Below are 17,975 nucleotides of genomic sequence, written 5' to 3'. Positions count from 1 at the left end.
ATCACAGAGGGGGTGTGGCCTGCATCGGGGCCGCAAATAATATTAGATCTATCAAAATGGCCCTCGGCAGAAAAAGGTCCCCCACCCCTGGTATATGGCACTGTTGAGTAGCGGTGGCAGCAAGAGACAAAGATGGCCATAGCTCTCACCATTACAGCCTGACCTCTCTGTAATTACTCTCAGCCAGCCAGGCACTTCCTGCATTCAAGCTGTATTTGAACGACTTCACTGAAACAGGAGCCGCAAGCATTTAAATAGCCCAGTAACAGTCGTTTGGTTAGTGGCCATTTACTACTTGTCTAATTATTCACACGGAGCTAGTCCACCGAGCATTGTTAGAATCAAAGGGCCGGTGAGGCGTCCTAAATAGGTGCTGAAGCTGAGATTCAGCTGCCTCCTCTGTGGCCTTGTGATGCTGCGGAAATTTAGGCTGCGGAGTTACCTGTGATCTTCCGCCATGCAATTCAATAGGTAACAAGTGTCTGTTAAGTGATCCTATTTTTACTTCCTATTTTTAATGAGTACCTGTAATTCGTTTTGCGCGACGGGCTCCCGCAGCTTTCTGCTCTGCTGAACTTACTCCTTGCTCCCGTCTTTTGTGGGCTTTCGGCCCCACTTCTGTGTTCAGTCTAACTTCTCGCCTCTTTGTTATATCACCTGATAAATGAATCCCCACTGCTCAGGGGCGCCGCCGGCAAGCGATAGAGAGAGCGCATCTTGCCCTAGAAGAATGATAAAGCTCCGCTAAATAGGAACACGGCATCAAACTGGGCCATTGTATATTAGACATCCTGCAAGTGAAACCTTTTCATCTTCATCCCTCGGCAGGAAGGCAGAAAGGTGATCTCTATCCCCCCGTCTCTTTTGTTAGCGCTTTAGTTACAGCAGACAGCTACAAAAATGGGATTTGTGCTAGGCCCACGGCTGAGGCTGTACAATCAGATGCAGGGAGACCCTTCCCCGAAATCTGAGAGCCCACCGTTCCCAGGCTTTGCTTCCTTCTGCTCTCTCTTTCCTACCTTTTTTTTCTTTTTCTGTCTCTTTTCATTCTGTCGTGCTTTTTCTGTGCTATATAAAAAGAGATCCGTCTGCCTTTTGAACTAGGAATCTGCGAGTGAGGCCTAACCGAGAGCTGTGTGGCTCCTTTCTACCTTTGTGTTTGCAGATGAAGCTCCCCAGCTCAGTAGGACAGAAGAAGATTAAAGCCCTGGATCAGATGCTGTCGGAACTCGGAGTAGGTGAGTTTAAAAAAAAGAGGAAAAAAAAAATAGAAGGGTGCCGGGAGTGAGGGAATAAAACCCATGAGAGCGCTCTTTTGTAGTCCCAATGGACTGTTTTCTTATTATTATCTCACCAATACAGATATATATATATATATATATATATATAGATATAGATATATATGAACAAAGCACTATATTCAGTATACAAAATGGGGAGGGGGTTTATGCAGATTAAGCGGATTGGATTTGTTTATAGTTATTCCTCATTTAAAGTGAACCAGTCATATATGTGCTATACATGTTGCTGTGCGGTACATTGGTTTGCGGTGATGTCTAGGCAGAAGGTATCTGTACATCTCCTGCTTGACGTTGCAGCCTGCAGGGTAGATAGGTAGGGGTAGAGGCACAGTTAGTTCTGTATAGGATATTGGGGAGGGGGACCATCTTTAGGCTGACTTGTGACCAGCTTAGTGGAAGCTGCCATGTTGCATACTTTCAGGCCGCTAATCCCTGCTATGAACATGACCGCTGTGTTTCTGCACATAGTGTAGCAGAGCTCCTCACAGTGACTGTAGAATGAATTAGTCTGTGCTAAAAATAACAGCAGGGCTTTCTATGTAAGATGTTGTACATGTCTAACACATGAATTCCGGTGTCACAGTTAGATAGTAGAGAACTAGGTAACTGGAGGTCTGTAATGAAGAAGATGATTTGTTACCTCTCTGACTCTCCTCCGCAGATTTAAACCCAATGCCGACGGAGGAGATCGTGCAGATGTTTAACGAGTTGCGCAGTGATCTGGTGCTGCTGTATGAGCTGAAACAAGCCTACTCCAACTGCGAGTACGAGCTGCAAATGCTTCGCCATCGCTTTGAAGCCTTGTCCAAATCCGGAATCACCAGTGTGGCTTTGCCGGTGGAAGTCTCGAGCACCGATATACAGGCAGCTGTCGGCACAGAGGAAATCAAGCTGGAAGTGAAAGACCCAATCATCGATGTCGTAGGAGCCCCCCTGACGCCCAACTCGGTGAGTGCAGCAATGTCCTTTCCCATCAGAAAACCTCCTTAGGGAGCAACAGGCAGAGGGTTATAGTGGAAGGAGCAGGGTATCCCAGCAGCACAGAGTATATCAGGAGATGAGTGATGTGTTGGTGAAGACGGGACTGCATGTGACAGGGGCAGTGTCATCATGTGAGGAGGGGAATAGAGGCAGCAGGAAGCCACAGGCCGAGAATGATATTGTCCATGGTATCGATACTGTGTAATAAGTTGGTATATGAGGAGTGGGTAACTGTTGTTCGGTCTGGAAGACCAAAGTATCTAATATATTAATAATAACTAATAAATAAGCACCGTACGAGCGTGTAATATAGTAATATAAAGCCAGGACTCTTTCACATGGAGGCTTTGCCCCAGGCCTCACAGAAAATAATAATTTTACCCCAGTAAGCTGACATGCCTGCAGATACTTGTGTCTAATCCACATCTCGCTGACAGCAGCTTAAGCTGCTTACCATACACACAGAGAGAGCTGCGTGATGTGTGGGGCTGATAATGTGCTCCCTACTTTATTAAGAAATGCAGAATATATTGTGATTTACGGTGGTCTTATCTGTCAGCCGCAGAGGTGACACAATAATCTGGGTGAGTTCTCTGCTCTTATCTTGCGTCCGATGGGGGATTCAGCCCCCCAGGTATCTCTTCCTTGCCGCAAACTCTCCACGACTGTCCGATACATTGTTTTCCTTCATTCAAAATTGTCCTGATAAGAATAATGTAAAGCAATACTTATGTAAAGTGTTTGGCCTGTCACCTCTCGGCCCCGCCGCGTGGTGCAGGCTGACTGAAAGCTTGCCCCTATTGATTGGGGCAAAGGTTTATACCTGCAGCGTTGCCCCAGGACAATCGCCTGTAACTTGGCGTTTACATCATGTGATCAATATTTCATCTAGAACAGAATTGAATTAATTTGCATGTAAAGCAGGAAAAGTCTGTTCTCAGTAATGGGGCTTTTGCTACCGGTGCGCACACAAGTCACCTCGCGCGGCGTAATGTTATACTCCACAGCGCTGTATGATGGACCAGTAAGAGATGCAGACTGAACTGGGATACATTCTGCGTGCTCTTATTGTCATGGTTACAGTCATTATCTGTACATGCAGACAGTAGATGTATTTGTATAGTTAGTGAACACCAGGTACATTTCACTTTCATGAGTTCAGATGATTTTGTTGATGCCAAAACTGTTCCAGTAACCAGGGGTGTATCTAGGGGTCCGAGCGCCCATGGCAAAGTAATGGAATGGCGCCCCCTCCCCCCATATTTTCTGTATAAATACACACACTGTACTTCAAACCTCTCCCTAGCCAGCCCCCATGTCTCACCTGCCAGTTACAGTAACACTACACCCTGTGCACATACTCTGCCTGTCACCTGTAGCACTACACCCTGTCACATACTCACACTCAGCCTGTCACCTGTAACACTACACCCTGTCACATACTCACACTACACCCTGTCACCTGTAACACTACACCCTGTCACATACTCACACTACAACCTGTCACCTGTAACGCTACACCGTGTCACATACTCAGCCTGTCACCTGTAACACTACACCCTGTCACACACTCACACTACACCCTGTCACCTGTAACACTACACCCTGTCACACCCTGACACTACACCCTGTCACCTGTAACACTACACCGTCACATACTCAGCCTGTCACCTGTAACACTACACCCTGTCACACACTCACACTACACCCTGTCACCTGTAACACTACACCCTGTCACCTGTAACACTACACCCTGTCACACCCTGACACTACACCCTGTCACACCCTGACACTACACCCTGTCACACACTCACACTACACCCTGTCACACACTCACACTACACCCTGTCACATACTCACACTACACCCTGTCACCTGTAGCTCTACACTCTGTCACATACTCACACTACACCCTGTCACACACTCACACTACATCCTGTCACATACTCACACTCACCCTGTCACCTGTAACACTACACCCTGTCACACACTCACACTACACCCTATCACACACTCACACTCAGCCTGTCACCTGTAACTACACCCTGTCACACACTCTCACTACACCCTGTCACTCACACTCACCCTGTCACCTGTAACACTACACCCTGTCACATACTCACACTCATCCTGTCACATACTCACACTCACCCTGTCACCTGTAACACTACACCCTGTCACACACTCACACTACATCCTGTCATATACTCACACTCACCCTGTCACCTGTAATACTACACCCTGTCACATACTCACACTCACCCTGTCACCTGTAACACTACACCCTGCCACATACTCACACTATACCCTGTCACATACTCACACTCAGCCTGTCACACTACACCCTGTCACATACTCACAATCAGCCTGTCGCACTATACTCTGTCACATACCTCTGGGGTCCCGGCCCGGGTGTCCTGCTGTCAGCCCGCACAGGAGCAGGAGCAGCCGGAAGGTACCCTCCCACATTCTCCGCTCCTCGGTGCCCAGAAGCATGTGAGATGGATGCCCGGGTGTCCCGCTGTCAGCCCGCACAGGAGCAGCCGGCAGGTACACTCCTTCATCCTCCGCTCCCCGGCGGCATGTGAGACAGAGTCAGCCGCGAGCCCCGGTGTAGCGCTGTCAGGCGCACAGGAGCAGCCGTCAGGTACCCTCCTTCATCCTCCGCTCCCCGGTGCCCGGCGGCATGTGAGAGGGAGACTCAGCCGCGGCTGCCAGGGAGGCCAAGTGGGGGAGGATCCGGGGACAGGTAGGAGGAGCCTGGGGGAGGACGGGCGGGGAGGTGCTGGGGCGGGTGAGGAGGAGGTACCGGGAAGTAGGGGGTGGGTGACTCCCTCTCACTCACCAGCGGCTCCCAGGCCCTGGATGGACATCATAGGGGCGTACCTGGGACTCCGCAGCAGTCCTGTCTATTTCTACCCCCTAACCATGGGAGGCACTGCTGGACGGCGCCCCCCCCAACCGGCCGGCGCCAATGGGTAGATATGCCCCTGCCAGTAACCAATAAAGGAGGGGTTCCATAATATTTTTTAATGTTTGAAATTGTGACATGAGAAATATTCAACTCCATACATGTTAGTAGTGTATTGACTCCTAGAACACGTTTCCTTTTGTTAGACTCTTAGAATGTGCAGGTGATCGGGTTTGTTAAGCTGGGTACACACACAAAGATTTATTGTCCAACCGTCAAACTAATTGATTGGTTGGAATGAAAATTTGGTAAGGTATGAAAGCAAATGACAATTAGCAATTTGCTGCCAAACGCCTGAAAATGGACAAAAACTGTTGTTTGAACAAATTGTTTAGATCAAACATTTAACAAACTTGTCTGATGACCATTTTCATCTGTTTTCTGGAATTTAGGAGCAAATTGCTGATCATCAGTTACTCCCATACATTACCAGATTTTCATTCCAACCAATCAACTAGTTGGATGGTTGGACAGAAAAACAGAAAATCTTTACGTGTGTATGCAGCTTTACTTGTGGCTATATCATACAATGTACAGGACATGTGTTACCTGTGGCTTTATCGTACAACACACAGGAGATATGTTACCTGTGGCTGTATCGTACAACGCACAGGAGATGTGTTACCTATGGCTCTATCATACAATGTTACCTGTGGCTGTATCATAGAATGTACAGGACATGTGTTACCTGTGGCTGCATCGTACAGTGCACAGGAGACTGGCTGTATTGTACGTACAATGCACAGATGATGTGTTACCTGTGGCTGTATCTTATAATACACAGGAGATGTGTTACCTGTGACTATCTAATAATGCACAGAAGATGTTACCTGTGACTATATGTAATGATACACAGGAGACGTGTTACCTGTGGCTGTATCTAATAATGCACAGAATATGTTACCTGTGACTGTATCTAATAATATACAGGAGAGGTTACCTGTGACTGTATCTAATAATGCACTGGAGACGTGTTACCTGTGACTGTATCTAATAATACACAGGAGACGTTACCTGTGACTGTATCTAATAATACACAGGAGATGTTACCTGTGACTGTATCTAATAATACACAGGAGATGTGTTACCTGTGACTGTATCTAATAATACACAGAATATGTTACCTGTGACTGTATCTAATAATACACAGAATATGTTACCTGTGACTGTATCTAATAATACACAGGAGATGTTACCTGTGACTGTATCTAATAATACACAGGAGATGTGTTACCTGTGACTGTATCTAATAATACACAGAATATGTTACCTGTGACTGTATCTAATAATACACAGGAGATGTGTTACCGGTGACTGTATCTAATAATACACAGGAGACGCGTTACCTGTGACTGTATCTAATAATACACAGAAGATGTTACCTGTGACTTTCTACTTCAGGGTCCATAGGGTATCCACAGGATACCTTGGGGTATAGGTGTGACGTCAGTCGCAGGGCACCAAAGAGTTAAGCTTTCAGCCTCCCAGGATGCACTAGGTCCCCCTCCTATACCCCGCCCCCGGGCCAAGGCACCTCAGTTTAGTTTGGTGCCCGGCCGGAGTCGGGTGCACCTGTTGGAGTGGGGGCTAGAAGAGCCCCTGAAGCTTTTTCTTCATGCAGCTGTGGCTGCACATCTGGATGAACAGCATGGACAGTCAGTCCTGACGTCCATGCTGTCTTCCCTACACCCCGCCGGTACCAGAACGCCGGTACTGATCCGGGGATGCTGGTGGGCGTCTGGGGTCACAGCTAGCGGTGACCCCAGATGCTCCGGACTATGGCCGGATTCAAGGGGGACAGAGGTAAGCAGCGGGGTCCCGCGGTGGGTCCCCGCTGATCACATGGTCCTAAGTCCCCAGGCAGGGGGCTCCCTGGGGACTGGCTGCAGCGTGGAGCCAGGCGACCAACCTGCGCTTCCACTACCCCCTGGGACAGCGGACCGCAGCAGAGCGGTAGCGCTGCGGCGTCCCAGGGGTTAAATGCATGCCAGGGGAGCGCGCCTTCCCTGTCTCACAGCCGGCGCCTCCCCCGCTGCACACAGCCCTCTCTGCACTGTGCTGACTGGTCCTGTGTCAGCGCTCCTCCCCCAGGCCAGCTTCTCTCTGCTCCTCGGCGGCCATCTTCTCTGCAACGCATGGTGAACGCTGCTGGAAGTCTGGAAGGAAGCATCGTGGTCTGGGTCCCCCCGCATACCTCTCCTCCGCTGTGGCTCAGGTCTGTGTATGCAGCGCTGTGTCCTACCAGGCCCTGTGTCTGTGTAGTTGAGTGATCAGCGCTGTTAGTGCAGGAATTGTTATTTCTCTGCATTGTATGTGACTGTGCTAGCGCTGCCTGTAACTTTTCTTCTCTAAACTGTCAGCTTTATTACTGTCCCTGTTCTTTCTGCTAAAGCCCTTGCGGTGCGGTGCTGCAGGGTGGTCTCTCGCCTATTTAATACTTAATTGGTGAGAGAGGTCACATACGTGGTGCCATAATGTCTGAAAGTGATTTTCCCCTCCGGCTACAGTGTACCACGTGCAAAGTACCGTTAGCGGAGGGGGAGGGTAGCGCGGAGGGCCTTTGCCGGCAGTGTTTGTCCATGGCGCGGCCTATTACGGTTACAGCACCGGTACAGGAGCCGCCCTGGGCTTGTTTCGCTCAGGCGTTAACAGCTTTAGTGGGCCAGTTAGCTCCGCAGCCCGCGTTTACTCCGATGGGTTTGTCCCAGCAGTCTGTGGTGTCGTCACCCATGCAGGGGTTCCCACGACAATTGGTGGTACCCCACAGTCTCCCTATTTCCCCGCTCCCGGGTTCTCAGGAGCCAGCGTGGGTTAACTCCCTGACGAGTTCTGTACAGCACTTGTCGGATGTGTTGCAAGGGGAGTCTGTGATGCGGCCTCATAAAAGGCCGGTGGCGTCTCTGTCCGCTCCTTATGAGGATGACGAAGGGACGTCTGATGATGGGGAGATTCTGGATCCTTACGATCAGGAACCTTTCCATACTAAGGACGCTGATGCTAAGTCCAAAGTATATATTCCTGGACTTATTCGGACGGTCCGCACAGCCTTGGTGATTGAGGACGAAGTTCCCCCAGCGGCTAAATCTAAGTATGCCTTTTTCAAAGATGTGAAGGGCGATGCCACAGTCTTTCCTCTTTCGGGTCAGTTGGTGGACCATTTAGAGGAGGCATGGAAACAACCTGGCAAAAGATACCAGCCGCAGAGACGCCTGGCGGTGGCTTATCCGTTCGCGGATAATTATTTTGCTAAGTGTGAATCCCCTCCACAGGTGGATTCTCACGTGACCCGTCTTGTCCGTAGTGCCACATTGCCGATGCCATCCATGTCCTCCCTTAAGGATGCTACGGACCGCAAGGTAGAAATCTGCCTGAAGTCCGCTTATTCCCTTGCAGGGGGGGCAGCACGGCCGGCTATGGCCATTTGCTGGGTTGCCAGAGCGATGGAGCGCTGGGCGGATTCATTAGAGGCTTCTTTTGAATCCGACTGTCCGGCCGAACAGGCGGAGTTGATTGGCAATCTCCGTGATTCGGCCACCTACATCAACGAGGCGGCTCTAGACATTAGTACTCTGGTGTCTAGAATTTCTTCAGCAGCGGTAGCTGCTCGTCGCACCTTGTGGCTGCGATCCTGGAAGGCGGACGCAGATCCAAGAAAGGTCTGGAAGCGTTGCCGTTTACCGGAGAAGTTCTCTTCGGTCCGGATCTGGATAAGATTGTGGCCACGCTGGCGGCAGCCAAATCTGCTTGTCTCCCGACGGCCGCTGCTCCTTCTGGTTCTGGACCATCGTCCTTTCGGTCATCTAGGGCCCAGGGCAGGCCCAAACCACAGTCGTTTCCTCGACAGGCTGGCCCTAAGAAATCGGTCAAGCCCCGGAAACAGGCATGGAGTACCAGACGTCCGGCCCCCAAGCCAGATGACAAGCCTGCGGCCTGACGGTCCGGGTCTCCCCTTGGGGGATCCCAGGGTGGGAGGCCGCCTGCTGCAGTTCTCCCGGTGTTGGTCGTTCACTACGACAGACACTTGGGTTCTGGAGGTGGTCTCTCACGGGTACGCCCTCTCCTTCCGGCACAGACCCCCGGCTCGATTCTTCACCACGGGTCTACCATCAGACCGGAACAAGGCTACGGAGCTGCGGAAGGTATTGCACACTATGCTCCAGGCTGGAGTTATAGTGCCTGTTCCATTCTCCCAGAGGGGCCAGGGTTTCTATTCAAATCTATTTTTGGTACAGAAACCCAATGGGTCATATCGTCCGATTCTCAACCTCAAAGCACTCAACAAGTCTTTGCGGGTCCCGAAGTTTCGGATGGAGACCCTACGGTCCATCATTCTGGCGCTGGAACCTGGGGACTACATGGTGTCATTGGACATACAGGACGCTATGGCGGTCATGGCGGCTTCTCTGCGGCTGCAAGGAGTCCGCATGTTGCCGTACTTGGACGACCTGTTATTGGTGGCAGGATCTCCAGAGCTCCTGTTACACCACTTGGACCTGACCATTGCACTGCTGCAACGGCACGGCTGGCTAATCAACTGGCAGAAGTCCACTCTAATCCCGTCTCGGAGGATTCTGCATCTTGGAGCCTTATTGGACTCGGGACAGCAAAGGATCTTCGTGACGGAGGACAAGATCTCTGCTTTACAGTCAAGGGTGCGCAGTTGTCTGCACAGCCGCCGGGTGTCCTTACACTCGGCGATGAGGTTACTGGGCTCCATGGTGTCGGTGTTCGACATGGTGGAATACGCCCAGTTTCACTCCAGACCTCTGCAGCACCTGATCCTGTCCAAGTGGAACGGGCTGCCTCAGTCTCTGAAGTTCCAGACGATTGTGCTCACCCCGGAGGTTCGCCTGTCCCTTGCGTGGTGGTTAAAGACGACCCACCTCAACAAGGGACGTCCGTTCTGGGTTCCAAATTGGGTCCTGTTGACAACGGACGCCAGTCTTCGGGGCTGGGGAGCAGTTTCGGGTCCACACTTGTTCCAGGGCAGGTGGACACCGACAGAAGCGGAGCTTCCAATAAATATCTTGGAACTCCGTGCGGTCTTCAATGCTCTCCTGCAGGCACAGCGGTTTCTCCAGGGTCACCCGGTGCAGGTCCAGTCGGACAATGCTACCACCGTGGCCTACATAAACAGGCAAGGAGGAACTCGCAGTCGGGCGGCTCTCGTAGAGGTCTCTCGGATCCTGGTTTGGGCGGAGCGCAATCTTCCGGCCATATCAGCGGTCTTCATCCCGGGAGTGCTAAATTGGGAGGCGGACTTTCTAAGTCGCCAGGACGTTCATCCAGGGGAATGGTCCCTGCACCCGGACGTTTTTCAACTACTGGTGGACAGGTGGGGTCTTCCAGAAATCGACCTCATGGCGTCCCGGCACAACAACAAGTTGCCGGTGTACGGGTCTCGCACAAGAGACCAAGGGGCGTCTCTGGTGGATGCTCTGTCCGTCCGGTGGACGTTCAGATTCGCATACCTGTTCCCTCCGGTCTCCCTTCTTCCACGGGTAATCCGGAAATTCAAACAGGAAGGAGGGACGCTCCTGTTGATAGCTCCCGCGTGGCCCAGACGGCACTGGTTCTCAGACCTTCAGGGTCTGTCCGTGGACAGTCCTCTGCGGTTGCCGCTACGACCGGACCTTCTGTCTCAGGGTCCTTGTCTTCACCCGGACCTGACTCGGCTGTCTTTGGCGGCGTGGCTGTTGAGACGGCCATGCTGAGGTCCTGGGGGTTTTCCAGCTCTGTGGTGCGTACCATGTTACGAGCTCGGAAACCGTCTTCCGCGAGGATATACCATCGCGTGTGGCATACGTTCTTCCAGTGGTGTCGACCGAGAGGTTATGCACCGCGGGAGTTTCGTCTGTCTCGGATTCTCGCCTTCCTGCAAGCGGGACTAGATCATGGGCTTCGCCTTGCTTCTTTGAAGGTACAGGTTTCGGCCCTATCTGTCTGGTTTCACCGTAGGATTGCTACAATCCCGGATGTGCGCACCTTTATGCAAGGTGTTCTCCGTATTCAGCCGCCCTTTGTTCCACCTGTGGCGCCTTGGGATTTGGCTGTGGTCCTGAGGGCTCTCCAAGGACCGCCGTTTGAACCACTGGGCTCAGTGGATATTAAATGGCTAACAGCTAAGACTGTTTTCCTTCTGGCCGTTGTTTCAGCCAGACGTGTTTCTGAGTTAGGGGCTCTTTCTTGTAGACCCCCTTTCTTAGTTTTTCATGGGAACAGGGCAGTGCTCCGCACTCGGCCCGAGTTTCTTCCCAAAGTTGTTTCCCAGTTTCATGTTAACGAGGAAATAGTTGTTCCGGCCTTTAACTCACCGGGTCTTTCCGTGGGTGAGGCCTCTTTGGATGTTGTGCGGGCCTTAAGGACTTATGTTGACCGCACTTCTTTGTTTAGGAAGTCGGACGCTTTGTTGTCCTCTATGGCTTCTGTAAAAAGGGTTGGCCTGCTTCAAAGCAAACTTTGGCAGCCTGGATCCGTATGGCTATTTCTGAAGCTTATCTTCATGAAGGCCTACCGGTCCCTCCTTCTCTGAAGGCTCATTCCACTAGGTCTGTGGGTCCTTCGTGGGCAGCTCGACGTGGTGCCTCGGCAGTTCAGAACTGCAAGGCTGCTACGTGGTCTTCTGTCCATACCTTCGTGAGGTATTACAGGTTTGACACCTTCGCCTCTCAGGATGCTTCCTTCGGGCGGCGGATTCTCCTTTCTGCACAGGAGCGTCCCCACCCTTAAAGGATACTGCTTTGGGACATCCCCAAGGTATCCTGTGGATACCCTATGGACCCTGAAGTAGAAAATATGAGATATGGTAAGAACTTACCCTTGTTATCTCTATTTCTACGAAGTCCATAGGGTTCCACAGGACTCCCGCCCTGTCGCACCTGTGCTGCAGATGGGCTTTGCTCTGGTCACTGGTTTTTCCGTCTCCCTCTGGTGAGAATGTGATTCTTGTGTGTGTCCAGATCTTTTTTCTCTCTCTTCCTTCTCCTCCTCCGGCCTATGGCTTGGTAACTAACTGAGGTGCCTTGGCCCGGGGGCGGGGTATAGGAGGGGGACCTAGTGCATCCTGGGAGGCTGAAAGCTTAACTCTTTGGTGCCCTGCGACTGACGTCACACCTATACCCCAAGGTATCCTGTGGAACCCTATGGACTTCGTAGAAATAGAGATAACAAGGGTAAGTTCTTACCATATCTCATATTGTATCTAATAATACACAGGAGATGTTACCTGTGACTGTATCTAATACACAGGAGATTTGTTACCTGTGACTGTATCTAATAATACACAGAAGATGTTACCTGTGACTGTATCTAATAATACACAGAAGATGTTACCTGTGACTGTATCTAATAATACACAGGAGATGTTACCTGTGACTGTATCTAATACACAGGAGATTTGTTACCTGTGACTGTATCTAATAATACACAGGAGATGTGTTACCTGTGACTGTATCTAATAATACACAGAAGATGTTACCTGTGACTGTATCTAATAATACACAGGAGATGTTACCTGTGACTGTATCTAATACACAGGAGATTTGTTACCTGTGACTGTATCTAATAATACACAGAATATGTTACCGGTGACTGTATCTAATAATACACAGAATATGTTACCTGTGACTGTATCTAATAATACACAGGAGATTTGTTACCTGTGACTGTATCTAATAATACACAGAATATGTTACCGGTGACTGTATCTAATAATACACAGAATATGTTACCTGTGACTGTATCTAATAATACACAGAATATGTTACCGGTGACTGTATCTAATAATACACAGAATATGTTACCTGTGACTGTATCTAATAATACACAGGAGATGTGTTACCTGTGATTGTATCTAATAATACACAGAATATGTTACCTGTGACTGTATCGCATAATACACAGGAGATGTGTTACCTGTGACTGTATCTAATAATACACAGGAGATGTGTTACCTGTGACTGTATCTAATAATACACAGAAGATGTTACCTGTGACTGTATCTAATAATACACAGAAGATGTTACCTGTGACTGTATCTAATAATACACAGAAGATGTTACCTGTGACTGTATCTAATAATACACAGAAGATGTTACCTGTGACTGTATCTAATAATACACAGGAGATGTGTTACCTGTGACTGTATCTAATAATACACAGGAGACGCGTTACCTGTGACTGTATCTAATAATACACAGGAGATGTGTTACCTGTGATTGTATCTAATAATACACAGAAGATGTTACCTGTGACTGTATCTAATAATACACAGGAGATGTTACCTGTGACTGTATCTAATAATACACAGGAGATTTGTTACCTGTGACTGTATCTAATAATACACAGGAGACGTGTTACCTGTGACTGTATCTAATAATACACAGAATATGTTACCTGTGATTGTATCTAATAATGCACAGAATATGTTACCTGTGACTGTATCTAATAATACACAGAATATGTTACCGGTGACTGTATCTAATAATACACAGAATATGTTACCTGTGACTGTATCTAATAATACACAGAATATGTTACCGGTGATTGTATCTAATAATACACAGAATATGTTACCTGTGACTGTATCTAATAATACACAGGAGATGTTACCTGTGACTGTATCTAATAATACACAGGAGATGTTACCTGTGACTGTATCTAATAATACACAGAAGATGTGTTACCTGTGACTGTATCTAATAATACACAGAAGATGTGTTACCTGTGACTGTATCTAATAATACACAGGAGACGTGTTACCTGTGACTGTATCTAATAATACACAGGAGATGTTACCTGTGATTGTATCTAATAATACACAGGAGATGTTACCTGTGACTGTATCTAATAATACACAGGAGATGTCACCTGTGACTGTATCTAATAATACACAGGAGATGTGTTACCTGTGACTGTATCTAATAATACACAGGAGATGTTACCTGTGACTGTATCTAATAATACACAGGAGACGTGTTACCTGTGACTGTATCTAATAATACACAGAAGATGTGTTACCTGTGACTGTATCTAATAATACACAGGAGACGTGTTACCTGTGACTGTATCTAATAATACACAGGAGATGTTACCTGTGATTGTATCTAATAATACACAGGAGATGTTACCTGTGACTGTATCTAATAATACACAGGAGATGTGTTACCTGTGATTGTATCTAATAATACACAGAATATGTTACCTGTGACTGTATCTAATAATACACAGAATATGTTACCTGTGATTGTATCTAATAATACACAGAAGATGTTACCTGTGACTGTATCAAATAATACACAGGAGATGTTACCTGTGACTGTATCTAATAATACACAGGAGATGTTACCTGTGATTGTATCTAATAATACACAGGAGATTTGTTACCTGTGACTGTATCTAATAATACACAGGAGATGTGTTACCTGTGACTGTATCTAATAATACACAGAATATGTTACCTGTGATTGTATCTAATAATACACAGAATATGTTACCGGTGACTGTATCTAATAATACACAGAATATGTTACCTGTGACTGTATCTAATAATACACAGGAGATGTTACCTGTGATTGTATCTAATAATACACAGGAGATTTGTTACCTGTGACTGTATCTAATAATACACAGGAGATGTGTTACCTGTGACTGTATCTAATAATACACAGGAGATGTTACCTGTGACTGTATCTAATAATACACAGGAGACACGTTACCTGTGACTGTATCTAATAATACACAGAATATGTTACCTGTGATTGTATCTAATAATACACAGGAGATGTGTTACCTGTGACTGTATCTAATAATACACAGGAGATGTTACCTGTGACTGTATCTAATAATACACAGGAGACGTGTTACCTGTGACTGTATCTAATAATACACAGAATATGTTACCTGTGACTGTATCTAATAATACACAGGAGATTTGTTACCTGTGACTGTATCTAATAATACACAGAATATGTTACCGGTGACTGTATCTAATAATACACAGAATATGTTACCTGTGACTGTATCTAATAATACACAGAATATGTTACCGGTGACTGTATCTAATAATACACAGAATATGTTACCTGTGACTGTATCTAATAATACACAGGAGATGTGTTACCTGTGATTGTATCTAATAATACACAGAATATGTTACCTGTGACTGTATCGCATAATACACAGGAGATGTGTTACCTGTGACTGTATCTAATAATACACAGGAGATGTGTTACCTGTGACTGTATCTAATAATACACAGAATATGTTACCTGTGACTGTATCTAATAATACACAGAAGATGTTACCTGTGACTGTATCTAATAATACACAGAAGATGTTACCTGTGACTGTATCTAATAATACACAGAAGATGTTACCTGTGACTGTATCTAATAATACACAGAAGATGTTACCTGTGACTGTATCTAATAATACACAGGAGATGTGTTACCTGTGACTGTATCTAATAATACACAGGAGACGCGTTACCTGTGACTGTATCTAATAATACACAGGAGATGTGTTACCTGTGATTGTATCTAATAATACACAGAAGATGTTACCTGTGACTGTATCTAATAATACACAGGAGATGTTACCTGTGACTGTATCTAATAATACACAGGAGATTTGTTACCTGTGACTGTATCTAATAATACACAGGAGACGTGTTACCTGTGACTGTATCTAATAATACACAGAATATGTTACCTGTGATTGTATCTAATAATGCACAGAATATGTTACCTGTGACTGTATCTAATAATACACAGAATATGTTACCGGTGACTGTATCTAATAATACACAGAATATGTTACCTGTGACTGTATCTAATAATACACAGAATATGTTACCGGTGATTGTATCTAATAATACACAGAATATGTTACCTGTGACTGTATCTAATAATACACAGGAGATGTTACCTGTGACTGTATCTAATAATACACAGGAGATGTTACCTGTGACTGTATCTAATAATACACAGAAGATGTGTTACCTGTGACTGTATCTAATAATACACAGAAGATGTGTTACCTGTGACTGTATCTAATAATACACAGGAGACGTGTTACCTGTGACTGTATCTAATAATACACAGGAGATGTTACCTGTGATTGTATCTAATAATACACAGGAGATGTTACCTGTGACTGTATCTAATAATACACAGGAGATGTCACCTGTGACTGTATCTAATAATACACAGGAGATGTGTTACCTGTGACTGTATCTAATAATACACAGGAGATGTTACCTGTGACTGTATCTAATAATACACAGGAGACGTGTTACCTGTGACTGTATCTAATAATACACAGAAGATGTGTTACCTGTGACTGTATCTAATAATACACAGGAGACGTGTTACCTGTGACTGTATCTAATAATACACAGGAGATGTTACCTGTGATTGTATCTAATAATACACAGGAGATGTTACCTGTGACTGTATCTAATAATACACAGGAGATGTGTTACCTGTGATTGTATCTAATAATACACAGAATATGTTACCTGTGACTGTATCTAATAATACACAGAATATGTTACCTGTGATTGTATCTAATAATACACAGAAGATGTTACCTGTGACTGTATCTAATAATACACAGGAGATGTTACCTGTGACTGTATCTAATAATACACAGGAAATGTTACCTGTGATTGTATCTAATAATACACAGGAGATTTGTTACCTGTGACTGTATCTAATAATACACAGGAGATGTGTTACCTGTGACTGTATCTAATAATACACAGAATATGTTACCTGTGATTGTATCTAATAATACACAGAATATGTTACCGGTGACTGTATCTAATAATACACAGAATATGTTACCTGTGACTGTATCTAATAATACACAGGAGATGTTACCTGTGATTGTATCTAATAATACACAGGAGATTTGTTACCTGTGACTGTATCTAATAATACACAGGAGATGTGTTACCTGTGACTGTATCTAATAATACACAGGAGATGTTACCTGTGACTGTATCTAATAATACACAGGAGACACGTTACCTGTGACTGTATCTAATAATACACAGAATATGTTACCTGTGATTGTATCTAATAATACACAGGAGATGTGTTACCTGTGACTGTATCTAATAATACACAGGAGATGTTACCTGTGACTGTATCTAATAATACACAGGAGACGTGTTACCTGTGACTGTATCTAATAATACACAGTAGATGTTACCTGTGACTGTATCTAATAATACACAGAAGATGTTACCTGTGACTGTATCTAATAATACACAGGAGACTCGTTACCTGTGACTGTATCTAATAATACACAGTAGATGTTACCTGTGACTGTATCTAATAATGCACAGGAGACGTGTTACCTGTGACTGTATCTAATAATACACAGAAGATGTGTTACCTGTGACTGTATCTAATAATACACAGGAGACGTGTTACCTGTGACTGTATCTAATAATACACAGGAGACGCGTTACCTGTGACTGTATCTAATAATACACAGAAGATGTGTTACCTGTGACTGTATCTAATAATACACAGGAGACGTGTTACCTGTGACTGTATCTAATAATACACAGGAGACGCGTTACCTGTTGCTGGCCTGTAGAAAGCACGGTATAAGTAGCTTGTGGTGGGCTCATAGAACACGCAGGCACGTTACTGTGGGCTGACTCCTAGAACATGCAGATGACATGATACAGTGTACTGAGTTGCTGAATG

The 17,975-nt window shown here is 46.3% G+C and overlaps 1 protein-coding gene across 3 annotated transcripts in view; it reads left to right on the top strand.

Annotated features, from left to right (window-relative positions):
- The window catches only part of DMAP1 (DNA methyltransferase 1 associated protein 1), a 67,577-nt gene that overhangs the window by 37,642 nt on the left and 11,960 nt on the right, over positions 1 to 17,975 (top strand). For all 3 annotated transcript variants that reach the window (XM_088460656.1, XM_088460654.1, XM_088460655.1), the window contains exons 9-10: positions 1,166 to 1,238; positions 1,963 to 2,249. In XM_088460656.1, the coding sequence (XP_088316782.1) occupies positions 1,166 to 1,238; positions 1,963 to 2,249 (360 nt within the window). The remainder of the gene's footprint in view (positions 1 to 1,165; positions 1,239 to 1,962; positions 2,250 to 17,975) is intronic.

This window comes from Taudactylus pleione, unplaced genomic scaffold (genome assembly GCF_031769625.1).
Source record: "Taudactylus pleione unplaced genomic scaffold, aTauple2 ptg000969l, whole genome shotgun sequence".
Classification (NCBI taxonomy): Eukaryota; Metazoa; Chordata; class Amphibia; order Anura; family Myobatrachidae; genus Taudactylus; species Taudactylus pleione.
This window is presented reverse-complemented; position numbering and strand designations above follow the sequence as displayed.